Source organism: Harpia harpyja, chromosome 8, assembly GCF_026419915.1.
Source record: "Harpia harpyja isolate bHarHar1 chromosome 8, bHarHar1 primary haplotype, whole genome shotgun sequence".
Lineage (NCBI taxonomy): Eukaryota > Metazoa > Chordata > Aves > Accipitriformes > Accipitridae > Harpia > Harpia harpyja.
The window spans coordinates 1853222-1880034 of record NC_068947.1 but is presented as its reverse complement, the minus strand read 5'-3'; the positions used below and the strand labels follow the sequence as shown (position 1 = coordinate 1880034).

The following is a 26813-nucleotide window of genomic DNA, read 5'->3' as shown; positions in this document are numbered from 1 at the left end:
GCTCAAGCAAGAACTCCAGAGACCCCAACCTCCACACCCCAGCACAAAAAGTGTTGGCGTTTGTATAGCCTTTACACAATCAAAGAATTTTGCAGTCATCAACTAATCTAGCTATAACTCCCGTCAGTTTATTCCTTTGCCCTTTTTAGGGGGTAGCTGTTTTTAAAGCACTTATTTTTTTTCAAAGAGATATGGAGGTGAAGAAGGGTTGGAGGCTTTTTATTGATGTGTCTGTACAGAGCTCCTTAAATCCCCCCATCATGTGCTACCCTGCTCGGCGAGCTGGGTTCATCACTGTCAGGGGCGGCCAGGACTTAAAAGAAAAATAGAAATGAGATGCATTTCTCTTCCTTGTCGATTTCTTTCCTATTAAAACATCTAATGTGCTAAAGGGCAAAACATTCAGTAGCTGAATACTTAAAGATTGGTTAAAATCCCCCATGGTCTTGATTTCAATGCTTTCTTAAAAAGTCCACGCAGCAAGGAGATCAGATGTTTGGGATGTCTCTACCAGTTCATATCGCTGAAGCCTGAAGTCCACCAGTCTGACAGCTGGGGAACGGGAGTGATTTGCTAAAGGGCAAAGGGAAAAAAACCACCTCTGTCTGACACGGGAGCGTTTTACATCTGTTTCTCTCTTTCTCTTATCCTTTGTTGTACAAGGCAAAAAAGATCTTTCCTCGGGTCTCTTTTCCCCAGCAGCCTTGCCCCGTTGTACCCTCAGGGGATTAGCTGAAGCAGCAACCCGGTGCTTTGACTCCACGTCATCTGGATTTACTTTGCCGGGGCGATGGAGAGCCTGGACCAGCAACCCGCCACTGCACCCGGGCTTGCCATCGACACCCCGCGGCTTCCCAAAACACCAACGGTCCCCACCATGGCGAAGGACGACGGTCGGGTTCCACCCCGAGGTTCGATCCTGAACGACGAGCGCCTTTCACGAGCCTGGAAGGCAGCACCGTCCGGATTTGGGTCGCCCTCCCTCCCCGCGCCGCGGCCGATGCTCCTCGGGCTCCGCGCGGGTCTCAGAGGGGCTGCGGACGGGGGATTTCTGCCCTCGCCCCCAAAAGGGAACGCGGCTGGTCTTTGAAAGACGCGGGCGCATCGCCTCCCCCGGGGGCTCTGCCGCGGCCTCGGTGCTGTAGCTGTGAGCGGCGTGGAATAAAGGGGATGGGGTTTGCTAGAAAGGAAAGAGCAGGGAAGAAAAACAGCGGGTCCCTTCCCTTCAACGTCTCGCTGCTGCCGAGGCTGGGGAAGGTCCGACCGGGCGAGACGCGGGCTCGTTCCACCCACGGCGGGGGAGAGGGCGGCGGGCGTCACGCTGACACCTCCCAAGAGGTTTTCCAGAGAAACACCGAAGGTGGTGGGACTCGGTAGGCGAGAACGAGATTATACACGAATCCGCCCTCCCTCACCCTTCTGCTAAAGGCTTTGATTGATTTCCCGGAGGTGTCGGTGAAACCCTTGGCACCATGAAGCATCTGAGGTACTCGGTTAGACATACAGCTGAGCTTAAAACATATATTTCTCTTTTAAATTGGTGGATTTGTGAGTCCTGCTACTACAGCAAGGCTGTCTCCTTAAGGAAGAGGAAGGCCTCAGGTAATGCCTTGTTTAATTAGAAAACGTGGCCTAACGGGATTTGCAGGTGACCTCAGAACAGCAGCCAATGCAGCAGGTTGTTTTTCACCCTCACGTGGCTGCTGAGTCACGGGTTGCAGCTCCCATTTCCCTGAACACACTGTCAGGTAGCTGTTTCAACATACTGCTGAAATGGAGGGTCTTTTCTCTGAAGCAATAATTTTGTCCCCTGCCCCTACCCAAGCCTGAACAAATCTCTGCCTCTGGAGCAGAAATAAAGGTGCATAAACTCGGCAGCGCACAAGACCTAAATTCAGAACCGTATCTTCCAAATACATGAATACACAGGTACTAAATCTTGTAACAGTGAAGCTTCTGCTGTGGCTTCAAGTGAACGCAAAGCCATTTGCGTTAAATTCAGGAGATAAAGAATAAATCAGTCTAGTAAACGGTGTGTTATTATTTTTCATTATTCTGCTTTCCACAAGGAAGAGTTTCTGAACTTCTTGTACTTTGCCCTCGCTTCTTAAAATGCAGTAAATAGCTGTATCTACTCTTACATTTTCTCAGGAGAGAAGAGCTGGAGATTGTGGCCGGATGGGTGAAACTCTAGGAGGTCAGGAATGGTTTGGGTTGTTGTTCGGGAAAAACTGTGCTGTCATTTATTGTTGAAAAAAGCATGCCCTGAGCTCCACGTGTGCTGACTGTAACCACCTCCTGGCCCTGTTGAGCTATTCATCTTTCCATTATTTCCCTCTTACAAACCAAGATCCTAAGAGCAATAAATAAGAACATCAGGCACTTGAGTGAAAAGTGACTAGGGAGAAACAGTTAGCATTGGTATTTACATGGATCAAGAGATGATCGGTGCGTGTAAACTGGTGATTCAGGAATGTGGTACTGAATTAGGGCCACGCAGAAGGTCACTGTTGCAACCCAGCTGGCTGACACGTTGCGCTCTGGGCTCAGAGACTCTCTAGGCACACACTCCTCATAAATCTGCTCTAAATATATGGCACAACCTCTAGTAATTTTCAGTGGAGGTTCCTGCGCTTCCGTGATTCACTTTCCCGGTAAAAGCTCAAGCCACCAAAAGCTTCCATGATCTTCCTCTTTCAGTGAGGTACTAGAGGAACCAGCGATTGCACCTGGGGCTATGAGTGCACATAACTGCCCATGCCAGGATAGTACAACACAGTTAATCATAAATTTTGTCACCTGCTGTGCTGAAAAGGTCAGATTTTTCAAGGGTTGAAGCTCTCCTTTGAGGCCCCTTTGTGCTTTGCCAGTGTCTCCTACCACCACCCAGGCTCATCCTGTTGTCTTTAGACTTCTCGTCCTGACTGACGGACACCGCTGCCGCCCTGATGGTTTTCTCCGTTTTCCCGCTATCCTCTTTGCTGTTTGCTACCTTTACAGCTTAGTGACGTGCTTTCCTTTGCTGTGCAACTCCTCTCACGCATGCCCACTCCTCTACTTGCAATTAGCCCTGCGTTCGAACAAAATTACCACTCGCTGCAAATCCTGAGAGCCAAGCTGCTGCAAAGCCTGTGACGGAGAGCGAACAAGGCACAGTCAGACTGAAATCCCCTGGCTCCACTGAAATTTAAACTCCCATTTTCATTCCTTTTGGTGAGCTCACTCTCTCTGGCAGAGGAACCAGCTCAGCTCGGCTTTCTCAGGATCGTAAGGAGGCAATTTTGTTAGAATACATCGCTAATTACGTTATTAAACAGCTGCCTTATGTTATTTCCCCCCTACAAATCCCAAAGATTTGCCTCTAATCTGAGAGCTCCACCTTTGTGCTTCACTTTTCGCACAGGGGAGGCATCTACCTGAAGCCTCCCAGAGACTTTCTGCAAGTGTCAGTAAACGCTCCGCCAAAACAGAGAGCATCCCTCGCCTCTGCGAAACGGTCTCAAGCTAGATAAACCAGGCCCTGAAGCACAAATCCCTGAGTTGTTTCCTTTTTTTTTTTTCTTTGCCTTCTTGATCCGGCTGCATCTATGTTGGGAACAGAGAAGCTTGACTGCCACAAGCCAGCTAATAAGCGATATAATCCCAGCACCAACAAAGCGTTTTGTCATCTGCCTGTGCCACAGCACGTCGGCTGTGCCGTGTCTAACCAACCGGTCTATCACAACCCGCCTGGACCGTTGCCTGCCGACCCCGGCAAGCTCTCGAGCCCCAGCTCAGGCGATCTGCCAGCCCAAGGGGACGTAATAACGTTGCCCCAGGGTCCGACAGCCTGGCTGGGCTTGTAAACTCCGGGGAACGGTGAGGAGAAAGACAGAAGGGATCTCCCTGTATTTAAGGTGAAAAAGCAGGACGGAAGGAGAGCGGACGTGGGTTTTAGCTGGGTTGGAGGGGACGGGAGAGAAGAAATCCTCCAAAGTAGTAGTTGTGGGTTTCTCAGCGCAAGGCTTAAATCCGTCTTTGCTTTTGTTCCGGTTAATCATTAGAGTCCAAACTGCACAAGAGGGAGACATATCCAAATGCTTATGATGCAAAGAACCAGGAACTACAGTTATTTTTTACACTATTTGGATGGACGGCAGGCAGACTAAGCCAGGTATTTCCTTTCCCCCCAGACTACAAGCTAAAAGGAACGAAATGGCGAAATCAATGGAAGGTTTACAAGGAGCTGGTGTCTGCGCAGCTGTGTGCTGCCTGTGAGGTCACCCCTGCACAGGTACGGGGGGAGCCACGGAGACATGGGAAATCAGCTCTGGGTAGGAAAACGCTACAAGTCACATCCCTGGTATCTGAGAAAAGGAAGAAGCAACACGGTGTTTAAGCCTGGCATGGTACAGCAGGCAGGAGGTGCAGTTAAGATGCGGTTCAGGTCTAGAAAGCCAGCTGCTAATCATCTGCTCTGGGTAATATAGAGCAGACTTCCCTGTTAAAGCACAAATAGAAACCTGTGTCATCTCCTATGCCACATTAAAACCAAGGCCTGGCTGGGCACGTGAGTATGCCTGTGCATATATATTTATATACACACACACACGTATATATTAATGCTTTCCATGAGTGGAGAAAAGATTAAGCAAGCTGAAGAAGAGCTGGGGGCTTCTTGTGCAGTGCCTGGCCTTTGCAACCCTTCTCTCTGTTACTCCTTCCCTTTGCCTGCCCTTTTCTGTAATCCTCCATCCTTTCTGGCCCCGTATACCTGAAAGCGCAGGATTTTTCCCAAAGTCTTGAGTCAAGGAAGGGACGAGCAGTGTTTAAAAACAAGCTTTGATCCATGTGTTTGGTGAAATATTAGTGGCTGGAGGATCAGAGAACAAGTAGTAAATTTGCATTTTGTACCATCCTTTCCTCTAAAGGGGAAGTATTTTGGGGTTACCGGGGTAGTCGCACACAGTTTCTATTCTCTCCTATTATGTAAACCTGCAGGCAAAAAAGATATTCCCTAGAGAGAGTGCTCACGGAAAGCACTGACACAACAGAGCTCTGCAGTATGCTGCAGTTTTCCACCCAATGGTACAAGGCTGCCTCTCCTCTCCCGTGCATGAGCATAAATTGGTTTCTTGAAATAAAGTGGACTGTGCAGGCAAGCAGAAAACTCATCTCCCGTAGGATGGATTTCCGAAGGTATTTCAGGCATTTGCCGCTACGACCAAGTTCAGTCCGAGGCAGTTAGGGACCACAGCCACTTTTAGATCTAACCCTAGCCTTTGTAAGGCCTGAGAGATGCTGAGCCTTTGCTGTGGCACCACAGGTCTAATCCTTTTTGTGAACTATTTATGGCACTAGTAGTTTTCTTTTTGGATCAGTAGAGCCCTGAGAATCTCTTTTCCTCTGAGGTGACCTTTCTGGTGCTATTTGAATGACAAGCTGCCTAGCCCTCGTGAGCCACCACTGCCCTGCTGAAGCATCTCCAGCCTCCAGGCTTCATGGGACACTTGAGCTGGTCCTTACTAGAAGCCTCACACCCACGTCAGTCACCTCTCTTCAGCTCTCCACGCAACGGGAATTGCTTATTAAAACCAGCTGATACTAAACTCGGCGTTAGGAAAAAATCGATCCTCAAGGTTTCTCCCTGCCGACCTGCACCGTTGTGCTGACGGTAACATTTAGGCATTTTCAACATCCACTCAGCAATGAAGTACAGGTGCCAGCAAACGGGTTAACATCTTAGTGAGAAGGGAAAACACAGACAGAGGGAATAATTAGCTCACTCTGTTCGTGCTACCTCTTGAAAGCTCTCACGCACCTTGAACGAGCATCAGGAGAAGCTCCTCGCTTGCTCCCAGCCCTGCTGTTTCATGAGGTTATATTGGTGGGCTGGGGTTTCAGAGAGGGCATAAGAATGAAGATGAAATAACTCCAAAGCTTCCCAAAGTAACAGGGAACTCTGAGCAGTGGCAGAACTTTTTGGCAGCAGTGTTCTAACTGCATCCTTTGGTATTTGGACACGGTACTCATTAAGTTGCCTATGAAGGCATCAGTTTAACCTTCATCTGCTGAACAGATTTTAGTGACTCTTTGGGAGAATTTTAACACAATGAAATAGGATATCCTGACATTCTTCTGTGCCATACATTGATATAAGTGCTGTTTAATTTTACCACGAGCTACCAACGTTGAAGTGGAATAAACAGAGCAATTACATTTTGATGGTACGCTTCCCCTCAGTCCCTGCAGTTCAGAAACAATGAAAAACTTCTCGTATTTATGAGGTAAGCCAAGAGCTGAAGCAAACTGGGCAAACTGCTATACGTCTGGGGATGCTCCGACTTTTAAACAGGACAACAAGGAGGTCCCTACAGATACACCTCGCAAGCAATATATGGAAGCAATTACTCCTGCAGGAAAATATTTTTTCACAAAGCTAAGCTGTTACAGCACACGAAGTGGTGAAAGGTTAAGTGACAAACGATACGGACCCAACGACGTTACTCACCAGTCAGAATCAAGCCACAGTCACTCTTGCACAACAGCAATGCCTGTCAAGGTTTAAGGGCTTGATACCTGAAAGCAAGCCTGGACGGGAGGGGTACGTATTCCTGGTGAGCAAGACCCACCGAGAAAATGAGCTCTCCTTCAGGCTACAACCCAAGTTTGCTTATTTCTATGAAAATGTAACACCGAGAGTGAATTTTTCAAAAGCACTTGCATCGCTTAGGAATTGCAACCCTACTTTCGACATGAAAGAAACATGGCAAATTAGTGTGGGCGGGGGCCAGATTAATTTAATAGCCGTCTCGGTTACCTCTGTAATGCACTGCGGTCTGTTGGGGAAGCACCTCCCAAGGCATTTATGAAAGGGGCCTGAAATACTTCTGAAAACATTATCCCAGAAGATGTCATATTTATTCAAATATTCAGATTTATTATTGGATTTATAATTGCGCATTATGATAGCTGCACTGATTAGATTCCAGACTAATTAATCTGCACCCTGATTTACATGCTATTTATGTAGGGCACAACACTACCAAATATTAAGCCCCCCCCGTCAGCTGCTGAGTGCCCATCACACCGCCACGGTCTGTAAGCACCACGCAGGCTTCGAGGTACCTTTGAGAACAAAAGCTATTACTGTGATGGGAGAAATGCAATACCACGCGGCTTTTCTAGACTTTACTCATGTCATCAGATGTCATCACGAACTTGTGAACACGTATGCACCTTAACATAAAGCTCTCTCTCAAAACTGGCACGGGAGTCGTCACAGAAGAAAGGTCCGTTCCCCGTCCATTGGCAGAATGTGTTTGCACGCAAAAGAAACAAGAGAAAGGAAATGAACATCAGCCCTGACAGACAAGGGTTACGCAAAGGCAAAACTGAAAACTTGCTGGCTTATTTCCTTTATTAAGCCCAAAATAACACCTTTAAAAAGCCCCTGACTTCATGAATAAATCAAATGCCTTCATTAAAGAAACATTTACTGCCATTTTCTATACTTTATTTTAAGGCATACAGAAAAATATTTAACAAATGTGTATGCAATTAAATGCCGGGGACTGCTAATTACAGCCCTTCTGAATGCCTCTGCAAAACAAAGATACTCAATACAATATGTTAGAAAGGGTGGGGAAAAGAAAGAGAGGAAGCTGAAGACGATCTAATTCATATTAGCGCAGATATATGCTGGCCTTTGGCTACCAGCAGCAAATAAGCCATCAGTGTCACCCCGAATGGCAGCCAAAGGACATTTCAGAGTCACATCTTTGCTTCTGCTTCTCTAATTCATTTCCAAAACATTTCACCTCTAACTAATTATGGAATTTAATGACAGAATGTAAAGGACTGGCTGGGGTTGCAGGCCATTCCAACAAGGCTTTACTGACATATCCTTCAGGTTGCAGAATCTTTATGTACTTAGCAGTGATTTATCAGCCCTGGCAGAGGCAGGTACTTCAAAGGCAACCTTATATAAAAAATAAATTCTGCCTTTGCCAAGCGTTGGAAAGAGCACTAAATTAAATTTAAAAATCAATTCCTACAGACAAGAGAGTCATAAAGACTCGGTGGGTTTGTCTATTTGGCCAACAGGCAAAAATTTATGACAGTACAGTTTTGTAATCAATAATAGCAATACAGTGTATGTTTTTGATTGGAAAAAATTAAAGATGCCAAAACAACATTGCTAAATATTTAGGCTGATTTGTGACAGTCCCATTGAGCAGAAACACAAAACATGCATTTTGATGAATTTCCAACTAGTTTATGTCATACTATACTTTTTATTTTTCAAAAAAGAATATTAAAACTATTGTAAGCTTTGTCACCTGCTGTAAGGCAGAATGATGTAATTTTATTCACTGCACATCTCCTGTTCGTGAGGCAAAAAAGCATAATTTACTTCTTTATAAAAGGGAAATATATATAACTATATATATATAATTTTATTGGTATTAACATAATGCAATACCATACATTGAGCAAACAGAAAGAAAACATTTCAAAATACATTTTTTAAAAGTATCTCCCCATAAGATAGTATGAAATATCAAGTAATTAGCATTAACATTATTACAATACACCCTTAGCCAAATATATTAAGGAAAATCCACATTCTAACCACAGAGATAGAGGCAAACATCAACCCATAGGGGACCCAGAACATAATGATAAATACAATATCTGAATCTACTTTGAGCGACATCCAGACAAATACTGGCCCCGAACCAGCCCTCTGGAGTCTGGGTGTTATACAGAGAATATTGGTGCCTGCTTGGCCAGGCAGCATCACTCACAGGTTTAAGTCCTAGAAGATAAAGAGGAACTGAAGAGTTTATCTGCAGAGTCTAATAAATCTCAGCGCGAGGTATCTTCTCCGTCATCATCCGAACGAGCGCCAGTGTACCCTCTGGTAATGCGTTACGAACCATTAGATAAACGGAAGTCTCCGAAAGGTCTGTACGTACCTCCACTTGACAGAACACGCTTAGTTTAGCATGAGACAGTAAGGTGACTGCCGTCACTAACGTGAAGCACGCTTAAAAGACACGCCTCTGTCTGGTTGGCCTGAACGGGTTCACTGGAGTTCAGTACAAGGAACAGGGTTTTACCGTTACCCGCGGCTGAACGCCTCTTTAATTCCTCGAGGTCTGCAGAACACAACTGAGTGACATCAAAGCCCTTCCCCTGCCAAGACCCTCGTCCCCTTCCGTTCTCCCATGCCGGGGCAGTATTTTCTGCAAATGTGCTCCGTGTAGGCTGGATCTGACTTTGTGCCTAGTCCCATTGTGGAAAGGGTGCATTCTTCAAAAGACTGGCCATGCCCTTTGACACCTTCCTGGAGGCCTCATGTCCAGGCATGTGGTTGTCTAGGCTTTAACAGGTCTGTTCTCTGTTACAAACATCAAAGTTATTCAAGAAGAACTGACTTCCTGAACGGAGGCCATTAGGTTGCTTGCAAGAGGCTGAAGTTGAGTCTCCGTCGTGCCAATTCTCTAATGATAAGTTTATCAACCTTTGAGTCCAATCGGTTCAGTGCCAAGAGAAGTGGATCCCATTTGACATGGAGAGGTGCTATCAACTCTCGCAGTGTATTAGCCTAATATGATAAAGCAGTGATACAATATGGTGAAAGAACTGTGATGTGCCATTATTTCCATATCATATTAGTATATTAGAAATACTATCATGCAAACAAGAGCAAATAGCAAATCTGGCATACAGTATAGCAGCACTACAGAGCTTTTCTAATCTGCATGCAGCTATGCTCATGAGGACAGAGACATGGCACTGTTCCGCTATTACACCTTGCTCCGTTAAAATATCCATCCCTGATGCAAAAGAGGTATTTAGGACAGAAAGTTATATATTCTCTCTTTGTGGATACGCTTTAAAAAAGAAAAAAGAAAAGAACAGAACAAAGACCAATTAAAAAAAAAAAAACAACCCACAAGGAAAACAAGAGAACAACACACATCCTAACCAACTTGGGTTGGTTTCCTCCGTGTTGAAGAGACATTAGCTCATTTGGAAGCACTGGAAAAGGGTCACATGAATGAGGAGAAAGGAAGCGAAGAACGTGCCCCAAATCCACCAAACGTGCTACAAATACAGAAAAATATCCTGTCGGCAGCTTGTGCACGAACTAGAAAAAGAGGTGGCACAACACAATCTGGCTCCTTTCGCCATCCTAGCTGACAATCCAGCATTGGGCAACGTTGGGTGAAGGATAAGATAGAGAGCTAGGAAATCATGTGATTTTGAAACCACACTGACATTACATACATCCAAAAGCTAGGGCTTGAGAACTCGAGAATCTTTGTGGACCTGTGTTAGCAAAGAAAAGAGAGAGAGAGAGGTGGAATAAACAGCGTACAGCTAAGTTGTTTACTTAGTGTTTCTGTGTGGATACGCAGTCTCTGCACACAGGGCAGTTTCAAAAGCCTGGCGGCTCTCAGTACATACCCTATTCTATTGTCTACTACACTTATTTGTAATAAAAAATGAAACTCCACGGATCTCAAAATCCATTGTGGTTTTAGATCCCAGATATGAAGAGCTGTGGGATGTTTTGTTGTTAAAAAAACACTTTGGGAAAGAGTTCAGCTATGCAGAACATAAAGATGTACAAATTCAATCCAATTTAACTGGTGAGACTTGTTTAACCCTTGTTAAAGACAATTTTTTTTTCTTTGTTTCAAAAGACAGGATGAAAAAGGAAGGAAAATAACAAGCATTGCCATTTTTACTCTTGAGCATATCACAAAAGGTCTGGAAAGCAGAAAAGAAATCTTGTCTCAGTGACAGAAGGCACAAGGTGGAAAGAATCCCAGATGGAAACATCGGTGCCATTTACTCCACCCACGGCAGCAACTGGAAAATGAGTTTCCAGAGAGGCAGAGGGTGAGCAATGCTATATGGAACTCAAACTGAGTTCAGCCTCTCCTCCACTGCTGAGATTTCCCGGGGACTCTGTGCGTCAACAGGGAGAGGAGGAAGAAGAAAGGAGAGGAAAACAGTTTATATAACTAAATCCTAAGTATAGCAGTCGAGAGAAACTTTTACATAACTTATTGTTTAAAATAGGCAACATTTGAGTCTACAACCAAAATTAAAAAAAAAAAACCAAAACCCAACAACCCACAACCCCCAAAACCCAAACCCAAACCCCTGACAAACAAAAGGCCAAACCAGCACATTTCAGGACTTATGGGGTTGAGGGAAGGGAGACTTCAGTACGCTGCGAAAGGGAATGCTTTTCACATTTCATCCTGGTTTATACTACAAACAGTCGCAGCGCTTAAAATAAGCGTCTTGGATTTGTTTGGAAAAAGGCACTAAGGGGAAGAGGATACTGCTGCCTCATGTGTATCGCTTCTCCAGCTTCAGGAGATCCTGTTGTCTCATGGATGTTGTTCATTTAACTTGATCTCTAAAAATTCAGGAAGTTTGGGTTCAAAGGTCAGGCTTTGGTGAAAGAAACTTCTCGTTTCGTGAAAGAAGGTGGCTATGAAAGAAAGGAGGGTTATTGCAGTTAAGGCAAGGGTGTTACCTGGCAGATGTCTATAGCCAGCGCTTCCACACGCCCTGCCGAGGCTGGCTGGGACATGTCCTCTGTGCCTATGGAAGAACTGTGCTACCTTCAGGAGACGGTGAGACAGGACTTTTTATTGTGTACCTAAAATCCAACTAAATTTTGCATTAGAAGATGACTATTTCTGAAAAAAACCTGCTAATAAGACACACCTTTCAAAAGGCTATTCAGTAATATTGCTAAGGCCATTATAGGCCTATTATCAAACACTGGTAATTCTTCGCTGTCCCGCTTTGGATTAGTCACAATGTGCATGAACAGCCTTTCATTAGGACCTCTTAAGATAAGTGGTAGCATACACTGTCCTATTCATCTGAAGGTGAATACCATTAACAGGCACTTGGGGGGCTTTTCTAAATAGATTTTCTCATTATTTTACTATATCACTGATAGTAACTAACTGTACAATATTTCCTATTTGTGTAGATGCACGTTAAGAGTTTAGAAATTCTGCTTTTTGGTAGTAAAATTATTTTTCCTTGTCATTATAAACCCCACATTTTTCTTTCTGTATCACTAGCATTAGCAAAATTATTTATGTAAAAAATCTCCAGCATATGGAACCCTTTCTAGATAAGGTTTTTAAAATTTGTTTTATAGGGGAACAAATACAAATAACAAAGAACAAGTAACGTGCTTTTGGATGGATACTTATTGACACTACAACTTATGAAACTCGTGAGACTTGCAAACATTTTGAAAAATAAACCAACTGCCATTCACATACAAAAATGAACGCGACCCTATGAAAATAATGAAGTGAACTTACTGCATTTATCAACCAAATCACGTCTGTGTTATGAGAAGAGCCTTACAGCAAATGACTTCCCCAGAGAGGTTACAGAAACAAAACTGCCTGCTATAAATCTCCGCCTATTTCTTCAGCTAACGCGGTCACGGAAGATGTGAGGAATCTTACGTCCGAGCAAACCCGTAGCAGCGGGAGGTTCTTTACCCATCGAAAGTGGTGGAGACAGAAGGCATCAGGGCTGGGACCCACGTGCCAAGCAAGAGCACAGGCATGCTCTGCAGGCCTTTCTGGGCATGCCACCACCTCTCAAAACCCCATAAAAATGTAAGCAAAGGGGAGGAGAAAGTTCTCCCCTGAGAGAAATGTTCGAGAGTCACAATCAATAAGGTCTCAAAACGGCTCTCACGCAAGAAGTCCTATGTAAGGAAAGGGGCATGGAAGGTGAATCAACTATTTCTTTTTTTCTTTGAGACCTGTTTATCAGTAATGAAGGCACACCAGCAGTCACTAATGAGAGGTAATTTAAGTTAGGGTTTTCACTTTGATGTGTTTTTTAATAAAATGCATAACATTTTACTGCTGCCACTTGAGAGTACAGTTTCTTATGAATGTTCACATTATATACTTTGCCTAAACAGGCTACAGGATGCCTGATTATTAAATGGTATGTTTATGGTAAATTTGCTTTTCAGACAAGGGTTAGGTTGAATAATAGCAGGTTAGCAAACTTTTGAAAGAAGTACTGAAGTTTTAGAAAAGGAAATTTCAGACTTCCCGTCTATAGTGACAATCAGTAAAACTGGAACCGCCTTTTGAATCTCTATTCTTTCCTTCATTTGTATCCTATTTTGCGTACATATTTCTACATCTGTCTATATATTCATGAGAGATACAGAAGAACTTTGACTAGAAGCTCTCACCTATTATCTAGTCCAATAACAAAGCGTGTCTAGTTACGTATATTCCCCTCAAAGTAAATACTACGCGTGAGTAATCAGGCTCTGAACAAGAATGAGCGCGAACACCGGAGAGAAGAAATCCCTCCCCATGTACCAAAACCTGCTACCTGGCTGCTTCTGTTGCAAGTCCAATGGCAGATACATCTTCCTCCTTACTAGGGAAATGGCTCAACACTATTTGACCCAGGGTCCTTGGGGGGAATGCTGGCAGACCTACAAACTGGCCATTGCTCAGCGGTGGGAAGCTCCTACCGCCTTCAGGACTGCTCGGGTCTCGGAGAGATGCCATGGAGAGACGAAAAGGAGCCTGGCAACGAGAGTGCCTGAGGAAAGAGGGTTTCGATGACACATCCAGCACAGCCCCCTGACGCTGTACTCCAAAGCAGCACCTCTGCAAATTATCCTGTAAGAAGCCAGTTAGACGTGGAAGCAGTAGCAGGAGTCACTCAGTACTCCTCTGGAGACTGAGTTACTGCAGTAAAGGGCACTAAATCAAACGATGATAAGACAGGAATACGCTACCTACAAATAGCACGTTCCAGCTTTTCCAACCCCACAGTATATGCTTTAGTGTCCCTCATGTCCTCCCTGAGCTAAACAAAGGAACACCAAGAGCACAAATGTTATATGAGAAAGCACCACAATGAGGAAGGGGGACGGGGAGGACGGACGGTGGTGTCAGACCACGTATAACCTCCAGTACCTGCTCCTCTACGAGTGCCGCACGTGGCCCCAGGAGAACACGGCACGGGGAAATTACAGGGCTCTGACCGGCAGGCGTTCTCCCTCCCACTTACCGCAGTACTTCTAAACGTGCAAATGCATCCCGGCTCTCCCAATACGCACTTGTGTTGCTCAGTAACCCTGTATCTACTCAGTACTGAGAACTAAATAAACCCCCTCAAACAAACACGTAAGCAAAAATCCCACTAGAGTCACAATAAAAGCACCTGAAAATTTAAAATTCATAGTTTACATAAAGAATATGCATTTGCTTTACCAACGCTCTTATCTAAATGACAAGAAGCTTTTTGACAATGCCACTAGAGCACCTATATTATTTGCTGTTTGTTTATGGAGGTTTTATTAAGTGATGAAATTTCAGCTTGCTCAACAAATACGGATGATACCAGTACCAGTAGCTAAACACGTAATGCAGGAGTGCCACCCACCCATAAGGACCCCATTTTTGGCTCCTCTCTGGTAAGTGGATTTTTTTTTTTTATAATGCAGCACATTAAATTGTCAAATCACTAATTCTTACTGTATTACCTTGTGCTGTACAGGTCTCTCTCTAGTATCTGCAAAACTCTCTCCTTTAGCTTTTTACTGGGGTCTTACTGGAGTGACAGTTCACAACTCCAGGACGGAGCAGTTTGAATTGTGGCTCTGTCAGAAATCCACAGTTGTTTTTTCCAGAGTAGTTTGTTTCGTAACCATTGTAAACTAATAGAAAGAGTTGCTCCCAGACAGAGAAGGCCCTCTAATTTGGCACATAAACAGTGAGACACAGTTGAATAACCATAGTCAGAAAAAAAAAAAAAAAGCTGGCTGAATTTCTTGTAGTTTTATATATGTTCAGAGGGTGCAAGATGTAATTGGGACTTTAGCGTCCACTGGGCAATTTATGAATTCTGAGAATGCTATTAAAATTTCTGCATATTGGCACTCTAATTTCTGGATTACACTGAAACTAAGTTACATTTGCCGATGGGCCAAGCCTCACCCAGGAGAAGTCTATGTTACTTTCAAAAGACAAGCACCTCAGGCATATATCTAACAGTGAGGTTCCTTTCAGTCCAATTCTTAGTACTGTCGTAAGCTAAAATTAGCCAGGCTATGATTGTGATGGCATATAAAGCTCAGTTTAATCTACCAAAGCTCCTGCACGGTTTATACTGAGAACCGCGTGAAAAGACACATCTTTATCTCTTGGCTGCGGAGCAGTAACTGTAGTTCCAGTTTGTTGCCCCGTGAAAGAGTTACTACACAGCACAAAAATGCACAAAAAAAGTTGTTTCCTAACTGATGCTTTGGACTTCAACCCTGGAAAAAAAAGTAACGTACTAATTTTTGCATTTGTATCACCAAATTTTTTAATAAGGAATATTTAAGGAGAATTGGTCCTATTATCATAACAGACTATTCTCTATACCACTTTTATCAGCAGCATATTTCTAGGAATTTTTATACATTAACTTGCTTGGGGCTCTAAAAGCAAACAGAAATGTATGGAATTAATTATAGCATATCAACTTTAAATTTACACAAACAAATTTTTAACCTCAACCAGTAGAAGCCACTCTAGATGAAGAACACTTCAATAGCCCACCATCAAGTAACATAACCGCTTTTTCTGACGGTGCCTTCCGTACTGATAACAAAAATACCGACAGACGGACAGAATCACTCGCGTGACCAAATAACGCACGGCCAGACCGTCATCTCCCCACGGCCTGCCTACATCCAAGGGCAGAGAACCGAGACGCTGCCCCGGCCACAGCCGCCGACAACTGCTTCTCTGAGCGGGTCAGTAAAAGAGACCCATCACATACACATTTTAAGTTATTGATATCAGACCAGGCGGGTAAGGTAGAACGAACAGACCAAGGAAAAAGCGTCATCTTCTTCATGCCCTGTTCTGCTGAGGCTCTTCAGCAGCTTTTGCCAAAACATCCAACACGAACGGCGTGAAAACCCACCCGGTTAGGGAAAGCTGGGAGGGCAGATGATGATGATGATTACTGCTCATGTTGAGATATTTTAATTGGATTTGGAGCTCACTGGAGAAGCATGTGCACAAAACATGGGCTACGTTACGAGGCTGTTAAGTGAAATGCTGACAGCACTCCCTGGCTGGCTGTGCTCCATAGAACAACGGTATCCCCTTCTCTCTCCTCGTGTACTAGCGCGTGCTTCGTCTGTCAGTCCAACTTGCCTTGACTGTTCCCAGGCAAGTCGTATCATTCTGCTCCGACTCTATTTTTGATTTCGTCAGGTCTCTTCCAGGCTCGAGGAGAGGACCACATTTAGCAACACAAATGCTACCAGACCTGAAACCCCTCCCTCAGATCATCAGACTGAAATACACCGCACGAAACTAGCCTAGAAAGAAACTGCTTTTAGAAACCTTGCTACTAATTAATTTGGTTTCCATAAAAATAAGGCAGAAATTGCCTTTCCTGCTTTAAAACAATGATTCAGCTGCTTTCTCAGGTGTCTAGTGTCCTGAAAGCCCATCACACCAATACAGCAGTGAGCTCCTTGTTTTGCTGCAGTGAATTCATTACCTACTTGGGAATATAAAATGAAGAATTAATGATAAAATGTTTCACACCTGGTGGATACTGAAAGCATATGTTTTCATCTAGTGAATTTAACTTTTACTTTTTATGAGAATAATTATCTCTACATAAAAAGCGTGCACTGAAAGGTTTTATGTGAGGTACCCTTCTGGCAAGCCAAACACCGCTACGTTTTTTGCTTATAATTGCTTGTATATTTTTAACGTTCAAGAGCTGTTTTCAGAGGTGCTCCAATTTTTTTGTAAAAAATTTATCCTAAGCCTATCATATGCCAAACAATGCCCTCACCAGTGTAATAAGAGAAAATCAGAGTTTCACAGGGATTTCATTAGGCTAAAGGCTCCTCTTACAGGAGTCAAATGCTGAAAACATCAGAAGTTCCCCAGGGTATTTCAACTTTAAAGATGGCAACAAACAACAAATTTTAAATTATTTCAAATCCCTGAGCATGCTGGAGTGAATATGATCTCTTTCATTGGATAGCATCTCCTCAAGCCTGCTAAGAAAGCGCTTCTATACACAGTTTAGGAGGGGAAAAAACCAGCAACCTAATGAAAGGAGTCTTCCGTCCTATCACTTTATGTGTTCGAGCTCCTGGTTGAAGACTCATTCAGAAAACCACAAGGCAGCCGTTCCTGGAAAGGGACGGTAGAAGCCATTTGTCAGACTGGTCAGGAAGCCCAGACAAAGCTTCAGGATGACGTGCCAGGGTTTCACGGCCACGCGATGCCCAGCCACGCAGGAGCCCTTAGCCCTGCTGCCCAGCCTTCCTCTGCAGCCCGGGCCCCCACCAAGGGTCCTCTGGGCGAGAGAGGACATGGTGCGCCCAGCGGTTTTTAAGGAAGAGCCTGACTAAGGTCTTGGTGCGCTGGGGATGCCCAGAGGGGAGTTACTCCTACGCTTCCATCAGTTCCTACTCTTCCACTAATTCCTTCCACCAATTCAGCAGGTTTTTACCCTCAATGATCTTTGTACAAAGGTGCAAAGACATCGCTGTGAAAATTCATTGCTTCTCCTTAGCCTCCTCCTCCCTAATTCGTCCCCAAGCATCTCTGAAACACAAGAATGCTTCTGTCGCACGTTGTCTTGGACGAGGTGCAGCTTCCATACTTCCGTATGACGGTATTTCACAGACGAAATAATCGTCTAGGACCGTTCAAGACTTGGTCACCCCTATAAACAAGGGGGATGTAACAGAGGTCCATATAATTATGAGCACATACATGCAGTAAGTACCGAGAGAAAAGGTTGATCACTGCCTCTTTCAGTAACAGGAACATCTGAAAGTTTGAGTGGCAGGTTCAAAACTAACCAAAAGAGATACTTTTCTCTCCAGCCTGGAGTTAAAATGTGCAACTCCTTATTGCCACATGATACAGCTAAAAGTACACCTGAGTTCAAAATCAATGAAACTATTTTGCGGAAGAATGATCCATCAGGGGCTACAGGCAAGACACCTTTAACTCTTCCCTAGAAATATGTTTTTAGGCGCTGTTCAAGGCAAGCTAACTGGGTTAGCTGGAACGTGGGGCTCAATGCTCTTCAGTGCAATCACTTGGGCTTGCAGGGTTTTTCTTTTAATGCAAATAGCCCAATCTGAGATCTGATGCAGAACTACACAAATCAACGTTTTGGACAATTTTTACTAAGCCTACATCTGCTGTGCAGAATGGAAACAGACTGCAGGACAAAACAGTAAAAACAAGCTTAGTGAGTTTTTAATTTTGCAAGGATTTGTTTTTTCAGAAGGAAGTAAACATCCCTCTTAAAGAAGCTGCATATCTGATGGCAATAAGCTCACTAATTTTCCTGTATAACACCAGGACTTGCTATTAGTACAGCCGGATATTCCAAAGAGGCTTTACAACATTAGGCTTGTCACTGATGCTTTCATAATTTGCAGTGACTTGAATTTATGTTCATCTTCCTCAATGTTTCTCATTCCAGAAATACAGGTGGAGAGGTTCTGCAGAAATTATCCTGGTGCAACAACATGGAATTAGGCTATAAATTTATCTTTGATTTATGTCATATCTTTCATAACTAGGGTAACAGAAGCACAGAAAACAATATTGCTTCTGGAAGAGAGACCCAAGGAAAGTAATTTTGAAATACACAGAGATCATACTACCTTTTATAGTTTCTTTTTATCTGATACATTAAAGATTTTACTTTGGTTACAGAGTAACCACAAAGTTCAGTGTGTATTTTATGATACATCTATTCAACAACTCTGTGGAAAAATAAGAACTTTCTCAATTTAAGTTTTCTATGAGAAAGTACATGAGAAGGTAGGAACAGGCAAGAATTTATCTGTTCTGGTTACATTATGGTGCGATAGACACCGAATCAGCACAACTGCTGGTGATAAAAAAATGTTGGTGACTGTGATTTACACACTTCTCCGTGAACTATGAAATACAGCAAGAGCATGGTCAGCTTATGCTGAAGGTTTCTAAAACAACCCCTTAGCAGGTGTGTGCAGAAACCCTGGGGGAATTTCAGAACTGGAAAGCCACAGTTACACGCCCAAGCGCAGACAACAACCTCCTCTGCTCAGCCTGGAACTACTACAGCCATTATATTTGCCTTGGAAGGAGGAGACAGAAGTTAATAAAACCCAGGAGGAACAGCGATGAAGATCTGGCTATATATCTTTGGTCATTAATAACAGTGCATGCTATGGCAACCGCTAAAGATGAGCAACAGCAGACTGAAGAAGTGCAAAACATACGAGGACAAAATAAAGGAACAGGCTCATGACTTCGTCTTTTAAAACACCTTCTCCATTTCAGTATGGTACAACCGAGTAAGTCATCTGAAGGAGCAGTCTCACCAGGGGCCTCTGCTAATACTTTTGGAAGATGTGAGCTATGGGGACACTATGAGAAGGTTTTCTTTGTCAAAATCAACTGTCACCTCAGCTAATTACGGACAGAGATATTACAGGGTTTCCAACTTAATCGTGACATTATACCAGATTCTCCTCCTTGGAGGACAACTTGGGCTGCCGAAACATTTCTGTGCACTGGCATGGTCTGCCAGAACGTGGCCCCAGCATAAAATACGTACACTTGGCTTACCTGCACAGTGTGCTAAATTGCATAATTCTGTGAAATTAAGCATTAAGGCTGACGGTATTTCCATTTGAAAAATCAATCACAACTCAAGGAAACTTGTTCCATAGCTTATCCTCACCATTACAGATTTAAGTCCTGTTTCTAGTCTTCCGCCTTTTGCTTCCATCTCAACCCACTAGATTTTGCCATCTCTTGCCCAGCTACCCTGATGTTTGCCAACGAGCAGTACAGATCACAGCCTGTAGAACGTGTTTCCTTTCTTTTTACAGAGGTAAATTAAGCCTCCACCACCTCAGAGGGGTCTGCTCTCCTTTCTTTGTTCATTGGGTTATTCTCAGCAACCTCCTACGCCCCGTCATCCCGGGGAGCAGTGATGCTCAGAAACGCACACAGTCTTCTGGCAGCCGTGGGAGAAGAGCCAAATCTAGGTGGAATATAAAATCTCGCCCCTCCACTCCTCTTCTCCTCTGAGTAAAAACCCACAGACTACAGGTGTCGCAGCCCTCCAAGGGACACTGCTGGCTGCTCGGGGCCATCTGACCCTGCCCTCGTCCTCCCACGTTCAACCTCCCCTAAAGTTCAGGAATAATGAAATCCATCAAGGACCCAAGTGCTATTTGCAAAACTGACTGAAGAGCCTAATTTTTACTTCAAGTGACTTTTGTACTCTCATTATAAATCCCATAATCTTGTTTAGCCACCACATGTACAAGCTTAGGAAACTGGCCTTCTGGGATGGAGGAGAGCAAGAAGGTGGCTGACGTTTTTGAGTTTTACTAACTGTAAAAGCCATTTCCAAATTGTGAATCTCCAAGGCAATCATTTTTTCACTTTACAAAAACCCTGAAACTTCCTTCCACCTTCTACCAATAGTTCAAAATTAATTGAACCAGAAATTTCAGCCGTCCTTCAAAGAAGTATTCCCAGGAAAACTAACACACATCCTGTTTTCCTCTTCTTTTGCTATGGAGAGACTTTACATGTATTTTATACGCTGTGCAAGATGTTCATAGAATCAAATTTCTCAACTTCTTAGAGTTTGCACAGATGCAAGGATAGGCTGTTTATGCTACAAGATTCATGATGGTCACTATAAGGTGGCCATACCTGCAAGCAGAACTTGTGAACTGAAATGCAGAAGGTTAAAATGCAAAGTGACCAGAGAACTTAGAAACTATGGATTTCTGAATGCATAATGAACTAATGTCTAAACTGCATTTTCTGGTTTTCATTTTATTTTTATTCTTCAGTCTCACCATTTCATAAACCATTGTCAAAATTCTGAGATTTAAATTTTCAATGTGTTAGTATAAAAAATATATGGTATGGTTAAATTATCCTAGTTCATTAATAAGTATTCCTAGTCCCTGTAAGAATAACATGAAACTTTTGAGGCTACGTTAGGAAATATGACATTAAATACCAAGACCATACAGGAACACTGGAGAAGGTAAGCATAGTCCTCGGTGGCAACAAAATGTAAAAAAAAAAAATTTAGTCTTGGAAAGCTTTAATGGGACTGTAAAATTTAAATGCGATTTTTCCTAGGCTCCTTGCAGCTGGAAAGAAATAAATAAAAATACTCTTTTCCATCTTCTGAAAAGACAGAAACCAGCTACTGCAGTTGTCCCTAAAGCCATTACATTAAAGTTAAAAATATAAATGTTGCACTGTAAAAGTATGTGCACGTGCTTAGCTTGATTAAAAAAAAGAAAGAAAACGTCTTGAAAATAAAATTTACTTTCTGAATTAAAAGTTGAAAACAAATGGCAGGGTATATTCTAGCAAGGAGGAAAGAAACAGAAGAATTCTCAGAACCACCAGCGTCAAGCTTTTTATAGTTTAAGTACGATTCTCATATTGGATTTCAAGTGTTCACATCAGTACAGTAAAAATACCGCTTTAATGCCAAATGTAGAGGCTATTAAAATACTGTTATGTGAATTCTAAACCAGAGTTTGCTGTGTTTCCTCCAGGAAGAGACTCTCCAATTCTCTAGCTCCCCAGTTCTCAAGCATTCCCTGCTGACCGCTCCGCACGTACAGGCAAGGCCGCCCGGGCTGCCAGGAGCCCACGGACCGCGGCTCTGGCATCACCAAGCCCAGCCGGGAGCCGGACCGGGAGCCTCCCGCACGCCATCCCACCTCGCTCGAAATCCGAGTTTCGTTTAAACCCAGAACTAAAAGCACAATGATCCCCAGTGAAGTTTGAGTACTTTTTCTCATTGGTCTGGCTGGGTAAAGCGATCAGGGTAAAATTCCTCCCCGTTGGTACCCTGCGGCTGAGCCGAGCCGCGCCGCTGCCTGATCTCTGCCTATCCCCCAATCTACGACCGGGAGAAATCTCCCAAGTGAAGTTTCCTTAATTTCACCTCCTCCTTGATGCTTGCAAATCTTCACACGATTAAATCAACATTTCAAAAACTGGCTGAAAAGTGGGTTTAAATCGAAGTTTTTTGGCAGCCTCTCTCCTCGCTCTCTAACGGTGATAACAACTCAAATGCTTTTCAACAAATCAGTGGTGATATTTTATATTCCAAAAGGCCAAAGTTCATCCCTCTGGAATCCAGAAGAGAAGAAATAATTAGCTGCTATTATTTTGTGCCAGCAGTACTCAAAACGTGGAGCCAGAAAGCGACCGTCCTACTTAAAATGCAGCCCTTTTCTTAATGTAAATACAGTAAGATCCCACAGAGAACTTGTTTCACGCTTTGTCCATGAAATCATGCTATTTAATAGCACCACACTAGGTACAACGATGTGGGAGTGTTAACTGTCATCAACAAGATCCAAAACTTGCAAATTGGGGCCGCAAAAGGAGACAAACAATATTTATCTTCTAGCTTTTGAACCGTGATTTTTAAAAACAAAGCTAGAAACGTATTTTTTTATTATTAATGAGAACTGAGATCCTTGCAAAATTGCCGGATTACAGGGCTTTTTCCTTCTTTTTTCTTTTTTTTAAAATAAAGTACGGTATTATCACATTTGTTTCCTAAGAACTGGCAATGCTTGACATAGTCAGGCGTTGGAACGGGCTGCCCAGGGAAGCCTTGGAGTCACCATCCCTGGAGGTGTTCAAAAACCGCGTAGACGAGGCACTTCAGGACACGGTTTAGCGGGCATGGTGGTGTTGGGTTGACGGTTGGACTCGATGATCTTAAAGCTCTTTTCCAACCTAACCGATTCTATGATTCTATGATATTGAAAAACAGGAGAAGATCTTACAAATAAAGCTCGTATAAACTCTGAGCATTAAGCTCCTTTGAGGGCCTGATGAAATCCCAGCTGACGAAAGGATGAGCCTTCATTCCCCACCGCCCCCCAGGTAACGTCTTCCTTGGCTATTCCGACGCAGAACAGATGTGAGACAGGCGCAGTCTTCTCCTCCTAGAAGTCCAGCTCCCAGAAGCGAGCGACATCAGCCACCTCCGACAGCAAAAGCCAAGCGCAGACGGAGGAGACACCAGCGGCTCGCTGGTAAGAGGGAACCTGCGCTACGTGGGCTTCTCCTGCGGCTGCCCTGCCTCCAGAAACAGTCCCAGCCTGCACTAGTGACCTGGACGGTGGAAGAGGATAAACCTGTGAAAATCCGCAAGCACGGAAGTGGGAGGTAACACCTCCTAGACTGCTGGAGGACAGTCTCAGAAGTTGGAATGATTTGGAGGGATGAAATCCCTTGCCAAGTTTCATATAACAATATGGTAAACGCTATGCTAACAGACACAGAGCTTGGCAAACATCAGATTTTTTTTTTTTTTTGTCTAGTCAGGCTGTTAGTTTTACAAAATGTCATATTTGTTGGTTGGTTAGTTGGTTTTAGCCCAATTAATTAGACATTTTAAATCACCTGAGGTTTTTATTAACATGAGCTACTTAACATGGATACGTGAGAGGCGCAGGAATAATCAGCTCAACTATGATTGGAAACATAACCATTAAGCAGAAAAGCACCTGGGATACTGTGCAGCACGAACTGAAATATGAAGTACAACGTGGTTGCCAAACAGATACTTATGCCAGTACAGTGGAGAAAACACCCAGGGCGAAGCAACCTTCCTGGTCTCAGCCAGGTGCGCGGCACCCGGCTTGGATGCTGCCATCCCAGAAGAGGTGGGAGGCAGTCGGAAAACCCAGGGAAGGTCAGCAAGAGGGGTCAGAAGCCCCGAAAACACCATCTGTGAGAAAAACTACATCAACCTTCACAACAACCTTTCAGCTTGAAAACAGAGCTGCTGTAATGGAGCAGTTTTGTTTTCTGTGCCATAATGGAAAAGAAATGCTAGGCTTAAATTGCAGAGGGAACGATTCAATATCCATTAGGAGGAAAAAAAACATAAATTCCTTTCCAATACAGCAAAGAGGAAAAGCACTGTCCAGAGGGAATGAGGAATGCCCACCACCGGGGGTGTTTAAGGACAGATTGGGTAGGATAGCGGCTCCAGGTGAGGAGGGCAGAGCTATCTATACTGGATAACCTTTGAATTCCCTTCCAGCTCACTCGCTCCGAGACACACGCAGCACACTTACAGCTTCACCAGAGCCTTCGGAGGGGCCAAGATTTTAGCCTACACGTGCTGCCTTCCTGCAGTGGAAAGGTTTAGGAAACAAGTTAAGGAGATTAAGATGCCAAACCAAAAGCATCTAGTGCCATTTTAGCTGCCAAAGAGTATCCAAGGAAGTTGCATAGGGCTGGCAGGCTGGACACAATGAGATCTGTGACCCTCTGGAGCAGCAGCTAGTGGCTAGAAGGAAGGCAAAGTCAGCCAAAAGGCCAGGCTGGGACGCCAGGAAAATTCACAAAAAATTGCCCTGCAACATTTATTTCATAGGCCTCCATGACAATCTTCACCTTAAATCCAAGAACTCCGAGGGCTTCTTTTTTAGAAATAGATTAAACCGAACAAACCTGCTTAGTAACAAATTTGGCTTTTCCAGAGTCTCCTGTCCGACAAAAAAAATTCCAGCAGGATGCTGACCGTTCCCACTGAGGGCTTTAATATCTCATCCTGCTTCCCACGATGAACAGTAATTAAACAAGAATGCATGTTTACACGGTGACACTACAGAAGTTCAGCCCGGTAGTAGTTCAATAAAACTCCATCCCTCCCATGTCCTTCCAAGCACTACAGACTCAGGTTCACCCCTGCATATGTTTTAACAGTTGCCTTGAAAGAACCCGAGAGCCACAGACAGCAGATGGTACCACCTGGAGACGTAATAAATATAATATGAAAAGATTTTAGCCCTCTTCTATTCTTCCAGTCCTACTTGTACGGTGCCATATTTTTCTGATTTAATTATAATCGATTATAGAAAGGGGTTTTTTTTTTTTTTAGCTTTGAAAAAAGCTAAAAACTTTAAAATTAGACATTTTGAAAGAACATTCTTATGCACACAATAGCTGGTTAACTTTTTTCATTGTAGGTGTCTGTTTCCTTTGCATTTAGAAACTTTCAGATTAGGCTAAGTCTCTGCTGCATCTCAAAGAGGAATTACCCCAGTTCTGCAGAAATGGCTTCCTCATGTACTGTGCAGTGCTCAGATCTGGGAGTGTCTTTAAAACAAGTTTCAGTGAGAAGAGTTATGTAAACGATTAAAAGCAATGTTATGTTTTTCATCTTTGAAATCAAACTGAATGTGAGTATAAATTTTGGAACAGAAACCCCCTCTTTTTAATGGGAAACTACATGTTAATTTAAAAAAAACAGCCTGAGTTTCCTTTTCGTACACAAAATAATTTCAAAAAAGCTCCATAACCTTGTTTAAGAAACGTGACTATATTACGCTTCAGAATGAAAGCACATTTGGAATCGAGGGGGCGGAATCTGCGAGCACAAAAGAGGCTTTTTTATATTGCTGTTGAGACATATCAGGCCAACGAAGTGGGAAGCAAGCGCGTACCCTTCAGCGTGGTAAACAGAGCCCTGGAGGGCTCGGACTGTCTGCCCTGTATCGGTCCCGCTTGTGAAGCGGTTTGCCACTCAGGAGTTGTCTTTTCCCAAGGACAGCCAGGCTCGGCAGGGCAGCGGCAGGGAGAGACCTTGCTTACACCGAGAAATGGAAAAATTAAAGGCAAACCAGATTGGTTACATAACACCTAGCAAGGGAATTAATGCAGAACATAGAAAAAAACCAGAAACAGATTCTCACATCCACAGATTCCTTGCTCCACCACCTAACCCGAAGGTGCCTCTGGCAGCACGGCTCCATTGACAGCCACCAACTCAGTAACAGAACTGAGGAAACTTCGCAAGAAAAGTAATTTATAAGAACAGCCGTATAAGAAATTCTCTTGTGCATTTCTTTTGCTTGTAAAAAGACCATTTAATCCATAGATTTCAGGAAAAAGCAGATGATCTTTGCTGGCAATGACACCCAAAGCTATTAAAACCAAAAAACAAAGTAGGAATTCACCTCTCCTTTGCATTTTTAGCAGCACGGGCAACGGAAATCAATTAAAATTTAAAATGTAGCAACAACATATTTGTAGGTAAAATGCACTCATAGGTAAAAACACTAACAGGCACAAAATTAAACTACTTTTATTTTTGTTGACAGCCTATATTGCTTTCTGAATTGCTACTTAGTAAATGATTCAATATATGGCTTTCAAACACTGCAGGCAATTTTTTCCCCTCTAACTGAAATTTAAAATCAGAATACAGAGGTTTTGTATCCCATCATTTTTATTTAGAATACAAACCCACTTCTGCAATGGAGTTTCTTTTGCATATGAGAATTGGAAAAGCTTTGTTTTAGAAATTTTAAATTTTTAATTAAAGAACATGCTCAGAAAGAAATATACCTACTCCCAGTGCTTGCTTACCCAAGTTAGTCTTTGTATCAATATTGTTTTAATATAATAAATAGTCTAAAGAACATTTTTATACATGCAGCTGAACATACACACATATATGGCAGCTAGAAGATAATTAAGCAACTCTTATTTGGGATGATAGTTTTCCCAAATATGCAGTTGCTTCTGGAAGCTTATAGAAATTCCTATTCAGATAAACATCTATCTTAAATTTTAACAAGGATAAAAAGGTTTAGCCTGATACATAACCTAGATTATTAACAATGCTCCCCCCCCCCATTCATTTTCAAATATAACAACGCTCATAGGATC

The 26813-nt window shown here is 43.3% G+C and overlaps 1 protein-coding gene across 7 annotated transcripts in view; it reads right to left on the bottom strand.

The window, feature by feature from the left end:
- CNKSR2 (connector enhancer of kinase suppressor of Ras 2) overlaps positions 1–26813 on the bottom strand; it is a 216179-nt gene that overhangs the window by 6937 nt on the left and 182429 nt on the right. The window contains exon 21 of one of the 7 annotated variants that reach the window (XM_052793915.1): positions 7382–9592. The exons of the other annotated variants lie outside the window; for them this stretch is intronic. Within the exon in view, the coding sequence (XP_052649875.1) occupies positions 9588–9592 (5 nt within the window). The 3' untranslated portion in view covers positions 7382–9587. Of the gene's footprint in view, positions 1–7381; positions 9593–26813 lie in introns of those variants that run through there. 7 annotated transcript variants of the gene reach the window in all.